Source organism: Oncorhynchus masou, chromosome 22 (genome assembly GCF_036934945.1).
Source record: "Oncorhynchus masou masou isolate Uvic2021 chromosome 22, UVic_Omas_1.1, whole genome shotgun sequence".
NCBI lineage: Eukaryota > Metazoa > Chordata > Actinopteri > Salmoniformes > Salmonidae > Oncorhynchus > Oncorhynchus masou.
In genome coordinates, this window is record NC_088233.1 from 49,085,641 (window position 1) to 49,105,374 (window position 19,734).

Consider the following 19,734-nt stretch of genomic DNA (forward strand, 5'->3'; position numbering starts at 1 on the left):
TATGTCAACCTGTATTTGAAATGACCATTCAAATGTTGTCGCTGTCCCTGCATCCCACCAAAAACCACCGATTCCAGCACATCTCACTTTAGACCAGAATAAAGGGGAAAACAAAGGCGCATTCTTATTCTGCTGTGACTATTTCTATAACCAACTGCTGTAGGAATTGAGCGGATGGTCATAGGAAAACCTATGTTATTTGTGACAATAGCAATGTTTCTGTCCCCACAGTCCTTGACCACTTTGTTATATTAGGTTCTCATAAGTCTCGTATTGTATTGTATTGTATTGCATTGTATTCACACTAAAAAGACCCCTTATTTCTTAAATCTATGTCATCCTTTGTCTCTGGTCCTACCAGTTGTCGATATGTGTAAAGCCTTTAGGCAGTCTCCTTTCCCAGGAGACCTTAAGGAGAGGCTTTATCTATTTTTCTTTTAGGAGGGGTTAGGGGCCCGGTGTTAGGAGTGGTCTCCGTTTGTGTGCTCCACTCTATTCATAAACACACACAGGCACACACACACACCCCTTAGTAACACTGAACTGCTCTTATTAAGAACCGCATGGTGTGCAAAGAGTACTAACAACCCCCCTCACCCCATTCCCCTCCTCTCTCCCACCCCGCGGTTCTTCCACAACAGGGTCCCTGTGCTCGGGCCTCTTCAGTGCCTCTGTCCTGGGGGTGTCCTCTAGCGCCCCCAACCTGCGGGACTACGTCCGCACCCACCACCGCAAACCCCCCCTGTCCCCCGGTTTGCCTTTTGGAGATGGTACGTCCTTCCTCTATCCATCTCTCTCTCTCTCACTATCGACCGCTATCTAACTCATGTCTTTTCACATGGACGGTGCCCGTAAAAAAAATAAAAATAAAAAGTTCAAAATGTCAAATGTCCGCCATATCTGCCATTTTTAGTTCCTGCTCAAACACTCTTTACTCTCCTTCCCAACCTTGGTGGACAAGAAGTTACTTGATCACCCAAATTATCTGTGAGCCCTCCTTTCCCCCCTCTATCCTTCTACCTCGAGAACAATCCTCTGCTCGAGTGGTCCCCCCCCCCCAACAGCATGAGCAGGGACCACCATTGTGATTATATGCTAAGAATTTAGGTTTTATACATTGCATGCTGAGCATGGATTGGTTTTGGATTGCGCACAATCGAATGCGTTACCCATGACCAGTAATCCTGCTTCTGCTAATCAAAGCAACATGGCCTCCCTTTGATTACATGACATAACCGGTGTGTGATTAGGTTGCTAAGTAAATCTTGTCTATACAATTGTATATATTCTGTATCAGTGTGCATGTCATAACTAGGGGGTAAAAGGATTTGTTAATCAACAGGGAATTTTCTATATTAACCCCTTAATTTAGGGAAGCGAAGGGTTGAAATCTGCCTTGAGATCCATTAATCCAGCATTGCATAATTCCCACTTGCGTACCACAATTTCCTGGCTCACTATAGAGTGAAATGGTGAGTTGACTATTATTATAGCCACCAGGTGGTCCTCGTCTAAATTGAACTGATTATCGCACATGTTTTCATCAGGGCATATGGCTTGAAATGTTGGAGCACAAAGATTGGCTTAATTTAATCCAAAAGCTGACACCTACCTCTCGTCATCGAATCAGATCAGCGAGCGCCCTGATAGTAACTGCACAGTATGTAATATGAAGACCAAATGACCTGCCACCTGCATGTGAAGAGGAACGATTGTTCCAATGCGGATTGAATTGAAGTGCCCGTTTTGTCCAAAGGGTGTCACTGTGCACTTTGTTTTCACCGTATACTCATAGCTTTAATATTATGCTTGAAGATGTTACATATTTTGCTTTTATGAAACTAGAGATGTGTGGGGTTTAGAATTACACCAAGGCTTTTCTCTGGTGATAGGGGTTTTGTCTCTGTTTTTGCAATCTCTCTCACTCACTCACTCACTCACATAATGCTGGCCAAAGGCAGTGGTATGTTACAAAGACAAATGAGCAATGATTGTGTTTACAGTCACAGCTCTCAAATCCAGATGGTTACACTATTGTAATATAGGTTGATGTTAAATCTCAGTTGCCATCACTGGATGTTTCCTTTCCAGATCATTTTGTCGTAGCATATTCTTTAGAGAGAATAGACTCGAAAGACTATTCCAGAAAGATTGAAGATTTAAGTGCATTTTAGGCTATTGGTGACTTGCGCAAATGTCAGTCCTCTGTCTCCATTCAAAACAACCACAATTGAGTTATCATTCGCTTTTCCATCCCATCCACGTTCTCCATTGTTCCTTCATTAGCCCTTCTTCCATGCTGCCTTCCCATGCTGCATATCACTCACCACACACAGGCACACGTATACCGTACATAGCTGCAGCATTATAGAGAGGAACTACTTGGGCTCCCGAGTGACGCAGCGGTCTAAGGCACTGCATCTCGGGTACTAGAGGCGTCACTACAGACCCTGGTTTGATTCCAGGCTGTATCACAACCGGCCGTGATTGGGAGTCCCATAGGGCGGCGCACAATTGGCCCAGTGTCGTTAGGGTGTGTGTAGGCCGTCACTGTAAATAAGAATTTGTTCTTAACTGACTTGCCTAGTTAAATAAATAAATATATTTGTTTAAAGACACAGGGGTCAGGAAAACTCACACTTAGGTACATATGCACTCACACTAGATACAGGCATGTGCACAGGTAGCATGTATCCCCAGTAACGCCAGTTACCCTTCTTATTTCCTCAGAGCTGTTCTCTATGCCGGCAGTAAAGAGATTTTCTGTGTCGTTTGCCAGGCATCCGACTAACGGTATGTCTGCCTTTTTTCAAGTATACCTCGTCACTCCTTAGTTTCCCTTTTATCTTGCATGTCTTTCGGGGGGGAACTATTTTGGGTTTGAAATTGGCTGCGTAATTACATCCATATCAAGATCTCGATTTCTCTTGAGTTTCTACTTCACAAGACGTCCTGTCTCCATCTGTTTGGTTTCAACGTTCATTCTTAGCAACATCTGTGTTTACCGGCCTCTACACTGCATTTATCTGTTAACATCTGATCCACCATTTTCCTACAGGATGGATATACACTGAGTGTACAAAACATTAGGAACTCCTTCCTAATATTGAATTGCAACCCCTTTTGCCCTCGAACAGCCTCAATTTGTCGGGGCATGGACTCTACAAGGTGTCGAAAGCGTTCCCCTAGGGATGCTGGCCTGTGTTGACTCCGATGCTGCCCACCGTTGTGTCAAGTTGGCTGGATGAAACTGTTGAGTGAGAAGCCCAGCAGCGTTGCGGTTCCAGTGGCCTCAAGCACCAACTAACTACCATATCCCCGTTCAAAGGCACTTAAATCTTTTGTCTTGCCCATTCACCGTCTAAATGGCACACATACACAATCCATGTCTCAGCTCATTAAAAAAAAATCCTTTGTTAACCTGTCTCTTTCCCTTCATCTACACCGATTTTGAAGTGGATTTAACAAGTGACGTCAATAAGGGATCATAGCTTTTCACCTGGTCGATCTATGTCATGGAAAGAGCATGTTTCGTACACTCAGTGTTTGTATATGGAATATATCCCCTCTGATATATCACCATGTGTTGCTGTGTATACATATTACTTATCCTCACATGCTCCTATTTGTTAATTCAAACCCATTCTCTGGCGAGACGATTAGCCACCATTCCAGTCTACTTTTAGATTAGGATAACCCGTGTTTAAAGCAAATGAATAGCCTTCAAAAAAACTACTTTTTACTCGTGAAATGACTGTCAAATCTCTTGTTCGACCCGTGATAGACCTTTCAGTTTGACCCACTGAAAACGGAGTTTGTGCTAAACCTACTGAATAATAGTATCCAAACGATGGGTGATGAAGGGTTGAGTCTATTCCTTTCATTTTAATTCATGTTTTGGCGTTCAAATGTGGCTGTACCACTTGGTGATTGACAGAAAGGGCATTCACATGACAGCGTTCTGTGGATGAGATATTGCCGTATGTGTGTTGCTTTATGTGTCCACGTCACTTAATCATCGGAAACTTCTGTTTTCAAGAATGCCCACCTGGGGGGGGGATTGACCAACCGTTCATTTCCCCGTCTCTTTTCCTGGTCTCAAGCTAGTCTTGTTGCTATGTACTTTTCTGTGCGCTATTAAAGATATTGGTACTTGCCATGGCCTAGGTGTCCAGGCAACAGTGTACCATCCAGCGGGTTGGATGGGTTCGTCGTGCATGGATGAACCCTTTGATGGCAGTCAGATTTGTCCCAACCTATTGGAGCTGAGCTGCTACGATGGGGGAAAATAAGTGGTGAGCATTTGTGCACAACATTGTTCGACAGTGAACAAATATACATGTGTTGGGACTTCTTCTGTAGCTTGGTTTATAGAGAGACCCATTCAAACTGCCGACTCTGGGCCTTGCTCTTCCTCTCGCTCCGTTGAACAGATTGAGGATTGAGGGAGTTTCCCGAATAGCAGTATTGTATGTCATCCAAGTGCCTGGATCATCTGACTACGAGGAGCAGATGGACTATGCGTAGCCTCCGTAATTGAGAGATTCCACACATGGTTTCTGTGTCTGTGTTGACAGAGATTTGCGTGGACTTCTGCTGGAACTCACTGCGATGGCTACGGTGATCAGTGTTTTTATAGGTGGCCTTAAACAGTGCAGCCCATGCAGTATGTAGAAAGGTGGGTTTGAATACAGTACGGTCTGGACCTGCATCGTGAATGAATAGCTATATAAACTGGCAGTACTTAAAAGAGAGGTGGGGTGGATAAATGTCTTTTCTGAGTCTCTTTGGTCTGATTATGTATTTCAAGCGGGCGCTAACAGGGATTTCCCGTTACTGATGCACAGTAACTCTTCATCTGACCTACAGTACTCAACAGACCCTCATTCATGTAACCAACTCACTCCATCTGCCCATTAACACCTGTTGCCTTTGTTCTGACCTCTATCTAAGTTAGACATCCACAGTCGCACAATACTGTGTTGCCATGAATGATGCATTAGATCAAAGGAGCTATTTGAGATTGACATTGGGCCAATCTTTGTCTCCGGTAGATATCGTTACGTCTGTTCAATTGTTTACAGTATTTCTGAGGCGATTATGAGGTACTACTCATAGGGTCTTCAGGTGTGTTCCCATTTTCTATGATCTGACATTCCCCCTTGAGGTAAAAATGCTTCTTTTTTTATTCCACATGAAAACATTGATTCCTTGTTTTGTAGTTCAGTGTTTTCTTGAAAGAAAGAATCACCCTTTGTGATCTTCTACACTCCTGAGACAGGTGTGGTGTTGGGAGTCCAAAAAAAGCCTTGTAACTCGTGGAGATGAAAGAGGCATTATGACTGCCGTGCCTGTAAGCATTTCTACCATTTTTAGGCTTCCAATGTGCATTACCCATTACCCAGCATTACCCCGTGATAATCAGATGGTGAGAACTGTAGCTGGACAGTTGTTTTTCCTTTCTTCATGTGTCAGTTGAGTGGATGAGAGCCTGTAGCCTTGTTTCTTTAGAATGAAAACGAGCGCCTGCCCCTTTAGCATTATGCACATGCTGGCCCACCTATAGTCTTTCTTTTGCTCCTCTTCCACTGTGCTCTCTTCCTCGCTCTGCCTCTTCTTCCTCAGAGCCCCTAGACGAGCATCTTGTAGCCCAGCTGCTGAAGGGGCTCGTCACTGACCCGGCCCTCCTGTGTTGCCCCCCTCTGGCCTCTCTGGACAGGGCCATGGCCCACCACCTGCACCAGTGCCCCTACCACCTGCGCCTCCTCAGGAACTGGCTGGTGTCCGGCCAAGACCTCCCCGAATGCCTCTACGGTCAGCCCTCTGTAGACCTCCCGTGTCCTCCCCTCCACCCCTTCATGCAGTGCTGGGGTGCTGCCAATGCAGGCTTGTTGTTTTGCTTTTCCCTCTCCCCACTTTTTTCTTCTTTTTTTTCCCCGTTTCTTCTGTCTTCATTTAGTTTTTTTTTTGTCTAACTCGGTATCACTGTCTACATGAGAATGGCATCAGTCTAATTTGTTGCCCTACTCCTTCCCTGTCTGTCTCTTAACCCGTCTCTTGCTCTGTCTATCTGCATGCCTGCCAGAAAATGCAGCAGTGGCAACTATAAAGGGAGTGTTCATTCTCCTATCGATGGATCGATACCCCTTACTCATTTTGCTGCTGAGGCTTTTCATCCAAAAGGATCTTTTGCCAGCTTTCATTTCATTTCGAGATCTTTTTTTATCAGGCTTGACAGAAAAAGAAAAGGCAATCCTAAGGCACTGTGGCTGCTGTACCTGATGCCGTATTCTGTGCAGCCCCTGCTCTGGAAACTGCACGACAACCAGCACTGCCTCTGCATGTTGGCAAGTCTACATGGCTTTACTATTGAATGACCATGGACAAACCTCTTCTAGAAGGGTTTCTGCTGCTGAGTGAAGTGTAATGCATGCTACCCCCTAGGTTGGGGGTAACACAGCAAACACTATGAACAGGTGGGGGTGAATGGGAAGTGGCACTGCCTGTCAATATTGTTGCTTCAGATATACTTAATTGGAATGATGGTGACACTGCACTATGGGAGGTCCTGACTGGATACCATTTGAGAATCCATTAATGATATGTTGGTCTTTTGACAAGATTTAAGATCTAAGATCTGTCTGTGGTGAATATCTAGGTCGTTAGCCAATTAAGCGGTGGTCTGTCAGTAAACCCCCGATTTTCAGAGGAGTTTCTGGAGCTTGAATCGATGTCCTCCTTTTGTGCCTACGCATCTCCACCCTTGAGAGTACTAGACATCAGTCCAGAGCTCTGTAGCCGTACAGGAAATCACTTGAGTTATTTTAGGAAATACTTCATACTTTATTACTATTCTCCTTAGTAGACTTGGAAGAGAATGATACTCCAGTTACATGAATTTGTCAGCCTGATGTTTTCTCGCGCCATCTTTTTATTTTGATCTCCCTCCTCCCTACTACTAGTCCAAATGCCACCCACACAAAAAAAAAGCCTTCAGAAATGGCATTTTGTGACCGAGGAAACAAAATAGCAATGTTTCAACATCATTATGTATATAGTGAATATGAACACTGAGGGGTTCAAAACTAGTGAAGTTGCACAGTTAAGTATTATAAATCTAAGGTACTATTTCAAAATCATTAGTGCATTTTGGGTCATTACCGCTAGCGACATATGAGGTTGCCATGTTACAGCTTGGTTACAATTGTTACACACGTTCTGTTGGCCATGCTTGCAGAAAGCAACGTACAGAGCCGTCAGTAAGTATTCATACCCCTTGACTTATTCCACATTTTGTTGTGTTACAGCCTGAATTCAAAATGGATTCAAATGTTTGTTTTTCTCTCACCTGTCTACACACAATACCCCCATAAGGACAAAGTGAAAACATGTTTTCAGGTTTTATACAAAAGTATTGAAGAAAATAAATGTATTTAAGTATTCACAACCCTCTGCTATGACACTCCAAAAGGAAAGGCAAGGGAAACGGGAATTTCTTGATTTCACTACAACTTGATTGGAGTCCAACTGTTGCCAATTCAATTGTTTGGACATGATTTAGAAGCAAACACTACTGTCTTTATAAGGTCCCACAGGGCATGTTGGGGCGGCAGTGTAGCCTAGTGGTTAGAGCATTGGACTAGTAACCGAAAGGTTGCAAGTTCAAATCCCCAAGCTGACAAGGTACAAAATCTGTCATTCTGTCCCTGAACAGGCAGTTAACCCACTGTTCCTAGGCCGTCATTGAAAATAAGAATTTGTTCTTAACTGACTTGCCTAGTAAAATAAAGGTAAAATAATTTTTTTTTTTTTTTAAATGTCAGAGCAGAAGCTGCACCATGAAGTCCAAGGAACAGTCCATAGAGCTCCAAGATATATGCCTCATCACAATTATATCTGGGGAAGGGTATAAAACAATTTATAGAGTGTTTGAAAGTTTCCAAGAGCACAGTGGTCTCCATCATTGGGAAAGAGCTAGCCGTCCGGGCAAGAAGGGCCATTTGAAAATCTGTGGAAAGACTTGAAGATTGCTGTTCACTGCTGCTGCCCGTCTAACTTTAACATAGCTTGAGAACATCTGCAAGGAAGAATGGGAGAAAATCCCCAAATCCAGATGTGCAAAGCTGATACAGACACCCCAAATGACTCAAAGCTTTAATGGCCGCCAAAGGTGCTTCTTCAAGTATTCACAACCTTTAGGCAATACGTAAATGAGATTTATGCATACATTTTTAATACATTTGGCAACATTTCAAAATGTTTTCATTATGGGTTATTGTGTGTAAATTGGTGAGAAAAATATTTGTAATACATTTTGAGTTCAGGCTGTAACACAACAGTTTGAATGGGTCAAGGGGGAGGAATACTTTCTGAAGGTACTGTATGTACCAGACCAAAAGAATCCCGAAATAATACGAGACTGTTTAAAGGTGCTCTGGATTTTTTAAAGATGCCAAACCAGCTATTTTTGTAGCTGTCGGGAACTTGAATTCTTTGAGAGTTGTGTTAGCTAGCAAATGACGTTGTCTTTAGTTTGGCTAGCAGGCAAAAGAAATGATTGCCTTTGAAAGCTAAATACAGCTGCCATGATGTCTTATATTAACTGAGAGAACCTCCGTACATGGTTAAAACACATTTCAGGGTTTATCAGTGAAAGACCTGTAACCAGGGTTGGGTAGGTTACTTTCAAAATGTAATCTGTTTAGTTACTCGTTTAGTTACCTGCCACATTGTAATCAGTAACTTAACTTTTGGATTGCCCAAACTCAGTAATGTAATCTGATTACATTCAGTTACTTTTAGATGACTTTCCCCTTAAGAGGCGTTAGAAGAAAATAAAAATGTGTGTTACCAATTTAACCACTTCAATTGCAGGATAAGTCCATGTTAAAGTTTACATAGCTGCCATATATGGATGTTTGACTTCCTCTAACCCATTGCGTTCTACTACATATAATACGATTAAATTATATCTTTACATTAAAAACCAAAGTCTTAGCAGAATTCCAGTCATTCCAATAAATGTTATTCCCTTTGATTTTCAAGAATAGGACTTGGAAGTATAGATTAGCCTAATTGTTTTCTCTGAGCATAACCCCAAAACTAAGGACTTATTACCCAGCCCTACTCTGTTTATGATTTTGTTGTCATGGATGACTGATTGGGCTCATTGATTCGAGTTGAAATTTAAATGCTGCGCTCATGGAATGGCATGCTTTGAGCAAGAAATGTAGTCACACTCAGATTAATAGACAGAGTTATGGATGCAAGGACTGAGCATCCATGATAACAGGGTTAAAACAATCATTTTGATATGAGGCTATACAGTGTTAACATTTACAATGCTTGCTAACATTGGAGTCAAACAAGCTTATACTTTGGGTTCTCGTGGAGTGTGACAGTTGAACTCACGAGGTGATTATAAAGATATCTCTGAAGAATCAATTTTCAGGACCCTGTCTTTTAAAGATAATTCATAAAAATCCAAAATAACTAAACAGATCTTCATTGTAAAGGGTTTAAACACTGTTTCCCATGCTTGTTCACTGAACCATAAACAATGAATGAACATGCACCTGTGGAATGGTCGTTAAGACACTAACAGCTTACAGACGGTAGGCAATTAAGGTCACAGTTATGAAAACTTAGGACACTAAAGAGGCTTTTCTACTGACTCTAAAAAAACACCAAAAGATGCCCAGGGTCCCTGCTCATCTGCGTGAACGTGCCTTAGGCATGCTGCAAGGAGGCATGATGACTGCAGATGTGGCCAGGGCAATAAATTGCAATGTCCGTACTGTGAGACGCCTAAGACAGCGCTACAGGGAGATGGGACAGACAGCTGATCGTCCTCGCAGTGGCAGACCACGTGTATAAATGGATGGTGCAACTACAGATGGCCCCTTTTTAAAGTCTATCAAAAGTGTGCGAGTTTGAATGTGTCCATTAGGCCTATGGATTACATTTCTATCATCATTAATTAAATAAAGCAATAAATTCCCCAATTTGATTCCATAGGCTGGGACCGCACTGTGCAGCTGTTACGAGCACAATTTTCACTGGCTGTCCACAGGTTTCAAAAACAATGATTGATAGGCAGCTTAAACTTCTTCAATTCAACCATTATTGGGTTCAAATACACATTTGGATTGTGATCATTCATCCACAATCCGTAAAGCGCAAATAGCTAAATGAGAGCGCAGCAGTGTGATTCACATCAATGCGCTATGTAAATAAAAATAAGTGATATCCGTATCGCCGTAGACTACACCACTGCTGTCACCCTCACCTCCAAGCGTTTATTCAAGTTGGATAATATTTGGATGCCAACAGCAGTCGTACCATTGGAAGGCATAGCTTGGACTGTAGCCTACAAAAGCCTATTCCTGCAATCCATCAAACCCATTTGGTATGTCATCATAGTGGTCTTCTGGCCAGACTTGATCAGGTGGAACAAACTTAAAATTGTGCCTTTTTTTCAATGCCGAATAGAATGTCATTGAGAAAAGAGTAGTGTCAACAACAAAAAATGTTGTTTTTTTTCCTTTCTGAATTTAAAAGTAATCTAGTTTTTAAAAAGTATATAATCTGAGTACAATAATTTAGCTTGTAACGTAAAGGATTACTACAGTTACAATTACTACAGTTACAATACTACAGTTACCACTCTTCTGGGAAGGCTTTCTACTAGATGTTGGAACATTTCTGCAGGGACTTGCTTCCATTCAGCTACAAGTGCATTAGTGCAGTCAGTGTTCCAATTCATCCCAAATTAGTTTGATGGGGTTGAGGTCAGGGCTCTGTGCAGGCCAGTCAAGTTCTTCCCCACCGATCTCGACAAACCATTTCTGTATGGAACTCGCTTTGTGCACGGGGGGCATTGTCATGCGGAAAAAGGACAGGGCCTACCACTTTGCAGCTGAGCCGTTGTTGCACCTATACGTCTCCACTTCACAATAACAGCACTTACAGTTGACCGCGGCAGCTTTAGCAGGGCAGAAGTTTTACGAACTGACTTGTTGAAAAGGTAGCATCCTATGATGGTTGAAAGTCACTGAGCTCTTCAGTACCGGCCATTCTACTGCCAATGTTTGTCTATTGAGTTTGCATGGCTGTGTGCTCGATTTTATATACCTGTCAGCACCGGGTGTGGCTGAAAATAGCCAAATCCACTATTTTGAAGTGGTGTCCACATACTTTGGAATATATTGTGTAGTTCTATGTTGTGTGCTCTTCCACAATGTCTCCCAGGTAGTGAATGAATGGTGCAGTGTAGATTCAGTCTTCTCCTCTCACTGCATCTGGTATGTGAGCTGAATTTGATATCCATATGGAGGGGAAAGGCTGCAGCACAAAGAGGGGGAACTAGAGGTGGAAAGACTGGGAGAAGGAACTAGATAGACCGAGGCAAGCAGAGAGAGAGGGGGAAGGCAAAGAGAGATATAGGTCAGGGGCCGTATCCACGAAGAGTAGAAAAATGGTCGTAAGTGCTGAGAATAAAGCCTTTTACTCTTAAGGGTAAAAATAATAGCTATATATGTCTCTTTAGTCATTTGTAACCTCATGATTTGGCCTAAAAGGCAACATGTGGTTCCTGCGCCATATGGTTCCTGCGCCATATGCTATTGCTTTGGAGTTGTTGAAAGAACGTTTTGATATTTCCATATAATCAAGCCATAAATAATCTAGACCTACAGTGCTTTCGGAAAGTATTCAGATGGCTTGACTTTTTCCACATTTATTATTCTAAAATTGATTTATATATATCCCCCCCCCCTCATCAATCTACACACTACCCCATAATGACAAAGCAAAAACATATTTTAGAAATGCTTAACAACTGAAAATATGACATTTACATAAGTGTTCAGACCCTTTACTTAGTACTTTGTTGAAGCACCTTTGGCAGCGATTACAGCCTAGAGTCTTCTTGGGTATGACTCTACAAGCTTGGCACAACTGTATTTGGGGAGTTTCTTCCATTCTTCTCTACAGATCCTCTCAAGCTCTGTCAGGTTGGATGGGGAGTGTCGCTGCACAGATATTTTCAGATGTCTCCAGAGATGTTAGATCGGGTTCAAGTCCAGGCTCTGGTTGGGCCGCTCACAGATATTCAGAGACTTAAACCGGCATCATTGACTTCGGGACATGACGGTTTTGGAGCAGTGGCTTCTTCCTTGCTGAGCGGCCTATCAGGTTATGTCGATTTATAGGACTTGTTTTACTGTTGATAAAGATACTTTTGTACCTGTTTCCTCTAGCATCTTCATAAGGTCCTTTGCTGTTGTTCTGGGATTGATTTGCACTTTTCGCACCAAAGTACATTCATCTCTAGGAGACAGAACGAGTCTCCTTCCTGAGCAATATGACGCTGCGTGGTCCCATGGTGTTTATACTTGCGTACTATTGTTTGTACAGATGAACATGGTACCTTCAGGCGTTTGGAAATTGCTCCCAAGGATGAACCAAACTTGTGGAGGTCTACAAAAAGAAAAAGAGGTCTTGGCTGATATCTTTTGATTTTACCATGATGTCAAGCAAAGATGCACTGAGTTTGAAGGTAGGACATCCACAGGTAGACCTCCAATTGACCCAAATGATGTCAATTAGCCTATCAGAAGTTTCTAAAGCCATGACTTAATTTCTGGAATTTTCCAAGCTATTTAAAGGCACAGTCAACTTAGTGTATGTAAACTTCTGACCCACTGGAATTGTGATACAGTAAATTATAAGTGAAATAATCTGTCTGTAAACAATTGTTGGAAAAATTACTTGTGTCATGCACAAAGTAGATGTCCTAACCGACATGCCAAAACTAGTTTGTTAACAAGAAATTTGTGGAGTGGTTGAAAAACGAGTTTTAATGACTCCAACCTAAGTGTATGTAAACTTCCGACAACGACTGTATCTTGCGCTTTTGACAATTATTTCACAAGGACTACTTCACATGATATGCCTAAATACTTAACTCATAACCATTAGGCTAATAAATGATCACTTATTTTTTACTATTTCTTTTTACTATTTCTATAACCTACATGTTATTTCAAGTTGTCCCTTTGGAGCGCAATATTACATTGTTAAAAAATGTGCTTAAAATGAGCATTTTGAAGGCATCTATGTTAAATGTTTTATGCTACTGTGCCCAAGCAATTTAAACGGGAGTTGACGAGTGTGTTGATATAACAGTAATACTATAAAAATTCTTCTTTAAACAAATATCAGAATTGGTTAAAAAAAAAGGTTATGCAAGCCAATATATTAGGGAAGAATTAAGAGTAGGCAAAGTGATAGTGTCAAACTAAAAATATGTCAAACATTTCACATTCACTGTGGAAAATCTGTCGGTGGCCTTTAGCAAGGCACTTATCTCTAATTGCTCCTGTAAGTCGCTCTGGATAAGAGCGTCTGCTAAGTGACTGAAATGTACATTTTGTCTGAAGAGTGCAATAGAGTTCACAGCTGGTGATGCCTCTGCGATTGGTTATTCCCCATATTTTCAACACTGTCAACAATCACAATTCTTCCTTTGCGGTTCCTCAAACTATCGTAATTACCAGCTGAGAGAACCTTTTTTTATGAATTGATTTTACACCTGACTCCGTTTCTGAGCAGTGTCTTATCCTAAAACCTACTCTGAGTTGGAAGTTTTTGTTGTTGTCTTAGAACATGTTTCAACAGGATCCCTAGGACCTTTTCTGAGTTTCTTTGTGGCTACAGGCCTTTTCCACAGGAGTCACGGTCGATATTCTTTAGCGTTGTCATCTGAGACTTTGGCAGGGCAAAACCCTCATGTTCTCCTCTGACCTTGGCTTGCCCAGATTTAATGATGATGTTGGAAATGCTTATGGCTGAAGCTCAGCAAACTCAAAAGCTCCAGCAAAGCTTCACCACAGTGTAATCGTTGGGGTTGGTGGCAGTCCGTCCTGACCAAGTTGATTGGTTACTTGTGGCTTATCTCTTGAGAAATCACATTAACACATTGATTAATCTCAATTAAACTGTAAGTCTGTTGGGGGAAGATTTAACATATCAGCGGAAGACTAGAATGTGCACCGTCGAAGCGAGAAATGCATGGCTGACTGCATGTATTCTGGGAAATGGATGATGGATGGATGGATGGATGATGCATTGCTTGACCTCATCCATTCCTTGTGTTTGTGTGGTGATATCGCTTCCATCATGGTGTTCTTTTGGACTTGTGTGTGTGTGTGTGTGTGTGTGTGTGTGTGAGAGAGAGAGAAGGTTGTCGTCACACAACACTAGGCCTCGGCGCAGGACGTGAACGCCGTTCGCAATGCAAAACAGGTCTTTAGTTGAGTCTCTATGGCTTGCTACTTTAGTGTGAATGGCTTGGCTGGATTTTGGCATGGTCCTCGCACGGTGCCCTGCAGGACGCCCATATCTACCTTTCTCCATCAAGTGACGTCACATTGATATCAGATAGTTTAATTACCAGAAATGGTGGCCCGGGCCATTGGGGAAGGGCTACGTGCTGTATTACTGCATCACCACTTCTCCTTGATCAGATGGAGGGGTGGTGCAACTGTGTGTCTCCTCTCCGCTGCAGGCTTTGAAGGCTGCTCCATGGTGCCCTCTATCTACCCACTGGAGACGCTGCACAACTCGCTGTCCCTCAAGCAGGTGGACGAGTTCCTCAATGCTGTGTGTGAGGACAGCAGCGACGCCCACGCTAAGACCATGAAAGGTAGGTATTCTAGTCAAGGTAGGTATTTGGTGCTTTCCAGAAGCAACATGCCTAGCTTGCACACTACAGACCTGATCCACGTTCTGTTTGTGCTGTCGTGCAAAATCCTATGCTCATTGGCATGATAATGACCATAAGAGTTGGCAAGACAGTACAAACAGATCTGGGAACAAGCTAACAAATACATACACTATAAAAGTATGTGGACACCCCTTCAAATTAGTGGATTCAATTATTTCAGCCACACCCGTTGCTGACAGTTTGATCAAATTGAGCACATAGTCATGCAATCACCATAGATGTGCTACCTTTCCAACAAGTCAGTTTGTCAAATGTCTGCCCTGCTAGAGCTGCCCCGGTCAACTGTAAGTGCTGTTATTGTGAAGTGGAAACATCTAGAAGCAACGACGTCTCAGCCACGAATTGCTGAAGTGCTTAAAACCGTCCTCAGCTGCAACACTCACTACCGAGTTCCAAACGGCCTCTGGAAGCAACGTCAGCACAATACTGTTCGTCAGGAGCTTCATGAAATGGGTTTCTATTCTTCTAGCCTAAGATCACCATGTACAATGCCAAGCGTCAGCTGGAGTGATGTAAATCTGTCCGCCTTTAGACTCTGTAATCACGCTTCACCATCTGGCAGTCTTATGGACGAATCTAGGTTTGGCGGATGCCAGGAGAATGCTACCTGCCCGAATGCATAGTCCAACTGTGAAGTTTGGTGGAGAAGGAATAATGGTCTTGAGCTGTTTTTCATGATTCGGGCTAGGCCCCTTAGTTCCACTGACAGGAAATCTTAACACTACAGCATACAATGACATTCTAGACAATTCTGTGCTTCCAACTTTGTGGCAGCGGGTTTTTGGGAAGGCCCTTTCCTGTTTCAGCATGACAAAGCCTGGTACATACAGAAATGGCTTGTCAAGATTGGTGTGGAAGAACTTGACTGACCTGGGACACACACACACACACACACACACACAACTCCATATAAATTCCCATGATTTTGGAATGAGATGTTTGCTGAGCAGGTGTCCACATACCTTTTGGTCATGTAGTGTATATTTGTGTCCGAGTCATCACTGTCTTTCTCACTGGCATATAATACATATCCCCTGTAGGTCTCCTAATATAATGTTTAGTAGTTTACATCTTGTATAAATACCATTTATCGTTTCCCTCCAGCTCTCTCTGTCTTGTTCGACACGTCAAGCCAGGGGTATGGCCAGGCACACACCTACCCCCCACCAAAGGCCCTCTCCTCCTCAGAAACTCCTGTTCGGCCCCCCACCCACCCACTATGCTGTGAGTATACTGACCTCCGTGTCCGTCCGACCACTACCCCAAGCCCTTAGGTGGAAGATGGGTGGAAGCAATATGGCGGACGCTCCTCCCAACCTCATGGGTAGATCAGATCTACAAATATGAAATGATGGTAGGGAAAAGGGATTTTTTTTTAGGACCCAACACCACAATAGCAATGCTTAGTCTTAGCCACACTTACATTGTCATAGAACAGAGTTGTGTTCAATAGGGTATGCGATATAAAAAAAAATGTTTTAAACATAATACATCCCATTAGTACCTCCCCATTTTCAGTCTGTTTTCTTGCGTTTGTTGCCTATTACTGCCTAATGATCATGACACAGGCTAACAGCCTAACCAGCACCCATAACCAGGCAGAGAGAGAGAGTTTTCTCCCCCTCCACAGCATGAGATATAAAAAGCCTGCTTTGCTGGGCCTTAATCTGTCAAACTAAACGAGAGCCTTGTGTTTTTGTCTTTCATCGCCAAGAGGAGAGGCGCGATCAATTATGACTTCTGTAAAGTAGGACTCGGCATAATAATACCACTTCGTTTTGCCAAGCCGTCTCCGACTCGCCACCGGTGTCTGTTGTGGTTGGTGCCCCCCTCCCTCTTCCCTCCCTTCCCACTCGTTGTGCCTCCAGTGGGCTACATGGTGATTCATTTGGCCCTTTACCAGTATTTTAGGATTGCTTCAACAGCTGCTCTGAGCTGCTTTCTCGGTCTCTCTTCCTCTCTCTCTCTCCTTATTCCTCATAACCCATTTAATGTCTATTATGGTGTGGAGGAGGAGTAGAAAACATGCTGGATGTTAGAAGTGTTGCTTGGATGAATAGCAGTTTTGTTTTCATTTGAGGTGGCGTGACATTGTTTCTTTTCCCAATAGTCAGTGCAACTGGATTGTGTACAGAAGTATCTATTAAGAGTATTGCCTATTTAGACCATTATTACTGGTCCAGCTGGCTGACAGGCGTTACTAGGTAGGTAATGTTAAACGTAGCATAGAGATTTTCAGAACAACCTTTTAAATTGGCAATACTTCCTCAATTCTCAACTTGAAAGACAACGCGTCTTCTAAACTTCTATGTCTAATTGCAATTTTTGAAAATTCTCTGTTATTCAGTGAAATCAATTTTTGGCTCTATGTACAATCTTCTCTCATTGATTGAGACAAGTGGGTGTTCACCCCAAAGTGCCGCAATGTCATGATGACACTCGCCCGTCTGTCAATGAGAGAGAATTTGACATATGTGACGACCGCCTTGATTCAGTCTTATGTAGCAAAATCTGAAAATTGTGTTTTTTACATTGGATAAAAGTAGAGACTCAGAATGGTATATCATACACTCCAGTTGAAGAACAATGGGAAAGTAATTCTGCTTTGAAAGTTGATAAACTTGTAACTTACTTTTGAGAAAATGGCCCTTGAATGTTTTGGTACACCTACTGGACAGTTCATCTTTGTCTACACCCATTCAGCATCATTCACATCATCTTAAGTCTTAGATTCACCCATCTCTTTAAGGATTCACACATGAGGCCATGTGCTAAACAGAGTGAGTAAGGTAGTGTAGTAAACAACCAACGATTTCAAGACTAAAAGTGGTGAAAGTAGTATCTTACAATAAGGAAAAACTGCAGGTAAAAGTACACTATCTAATCCTTGGCCTATATCCTAATCTGACTTTGGTGCAGGTCATGTTCTTCACATTACAGTCTGGTAAACACAATGTCAAATAAAATAAAAAGTTGATTTGTCACATGCACAGGATTACACAAGGTGTAAACAGTATACTGCAATGGTTACTTGCATAGTAGCAATATCAACAACAAAGTGTCCAGATAAAATATTTGATAGTTAGATGACGCTTACCTGACACACTTGTCTAAATTGATGGGTCATGTGAAGGAAATGCTATAACCCCCAGCCACATCTACCTAAATGGGGCGACAGGTCGCCTCATGGTTAGTGTTGGACTAGTAACCGAAAGGCTGCAAGATCGAATCCCCGAGCTGACAAGGTTAAAAAAAAAAATCTGTCGTTCTGCCCCTGAACAAGGCAGTTCCTAGGCCATCATTGAAAATAAGAATTTGTTCTTAACTGACTTGCCTAGTTAAATAAAGGTTAAAAAAGTGGATGGGTCACTATTGTGTAGACAATTGTACACATGTTCATGAAATACAAGAGATGACAGTAATCACCCCAGACACACCTGGCTAACTTGCTGCGTCATGTAGCTAGCTAAACAATGAACTGGCATAATCCCAACACCTACTACTAACCAATACAAACATTGTCATAGCTGTAGTATGAATCTGCAGGTTGCTAAAGCTAACCAACCAGGTTCAATGTTAGTTAGCTATAACTAAGAATGAAAATGGATTTCTGATTCAAATAATATTACTACACATCACACACGTAACGTTCCCTAGCTAACAATATGCTTTAACTTGCAATGAAAACGACTGACAAAATTATAATATCAGAAAATGTAGCTAGACTCCATTTTTTTTATTGAACCTTTATTTAACTAGGCAAGTCGGTTATGAACAAGTTATTTTTTTTACAAGGACTGCCTACCCCGGCCAAACCCTACCCTAACCCGGACAACGCTGGGTCAATTGTGCCCTATGGAATTCCCAATCACGGCCGGTTGTGATACAGCCCGGGAACGAACCAGTGTCTACAGTGACGTCTCTAGCACTGAGATTCAGCGCCTTAGACCGCGGCACAACTCTCAACCGTATACGAGGATGAATGCTTGACTGAACCATTTAACGCCGTTTTGTTTGTATCTACATCTTGTTTGGCCAGCGTTGTCAAGTTACTCTACTCTACATACACTACATGGGCAAAATGATGTGGAAACAGAATTAGTGGATTCGGCTATTTCAGCCACACCCATTGCAGGCAGGTGTGTATATAAACGAGCACACAGCCACGGACTCTCTAGAGACAAACATTGACAGTAGAATGGCCTGTACTGAAGAGCTCCATGACTTTCAGCGTGGCACCTTCATAGGATGCTACCTTTCCAATGAGTCAGTCATATTTCTGCCCTGCTGGAGCTGCCCTGGTCAACTGTAAGTGCCGTTATTGTAAAGTGGAAACGTCTAGGCGCAACATTGGCTCAGCCGCGAAATGGTAGACCACATGAGCTCACAGAACGGGACCGCAGAGTGGTCAGTTCGTCTGTCCTCGGTTGCAACACTCACTACCGAGTTCCAAACAGCCCCTTAGAAGCAACGTCAGCACAATAACTCTTTGTCGGAAGCTTCATGAAATGGGTTTACATGGCCGAGCAGCCGCACACAAGCCTAAGATCACCATGCGCAATGCCAAGCTTTGGCTGGAGTGGTGTAAAGCTCGCCGCTATTGGACTCTGGAGCAGTGGAAACGCGTTCTCTGGAGTGATGAATTACGTTTCACCATCTGGCAGTCCAATGGACGAATCTGGGTTTAGCGGATGACAGGAGAACGCTTGCTGGCCGACTGCATAGTGCCAACTGTGAAGTTTGGTGGAGGAATAATGGTCTGGGTCTGTTTTTTTATGGTTCAGGCTCCTTAGTTCCAGTGAAGGGAAATGTTAACACTACTAATGGCATTCTAGACAATTCCATGCTTCCAACTTTGTGGCAACAGTTTGGGGAAGGCCCTTTCAGCATGACATTGCCACTGTGCACAAAGCGAGGTCAATACAGAAATGGTTTGTCGAGATCTG

At 42.7% G+C, this 19,734-nt stretch overlaps 1 protein-coding gene across 6 annotated transcripts in view; it reads left to right on the forward strand.

The window, feature by feature from the left end:
* The window catches only part of LOC135509636 (inositol hexakisphosphate and diphosphoinositol-pentakisphosphate kinase 1-like), a 70,943-nt gene that overhangs the window by 48,888 nt on the left and 2,321 nt on the right, over positions 1-19,734 (forward strand). For 4 of the 6 annotated variants that reach the window (XM_064930453.1, XM_064930457.1, XM_064930454.1 and 1 more), the window contains 4 exons: positions 642-770; positions 2,731-2,793; positions 14,570-14,707; positions 15,893-16,012. In XM_064930453.1, coding sequence (XP_064786525.1) covers positions 642-770; positions 2,731-2,793; positions 14,570-14,707; positions 15,893-16,012 — 450 coding nt within the window. The remainder of the gene's footprint in view (positions 1-641; positions 771-2,730; positions 2,794-14,569; positions 14,708-15,892; positions 16,013-19,734) is intronic. The other 2 variants (XM_064930455.1, XM_064930458.1) reach the window with 1 other exon arrangement.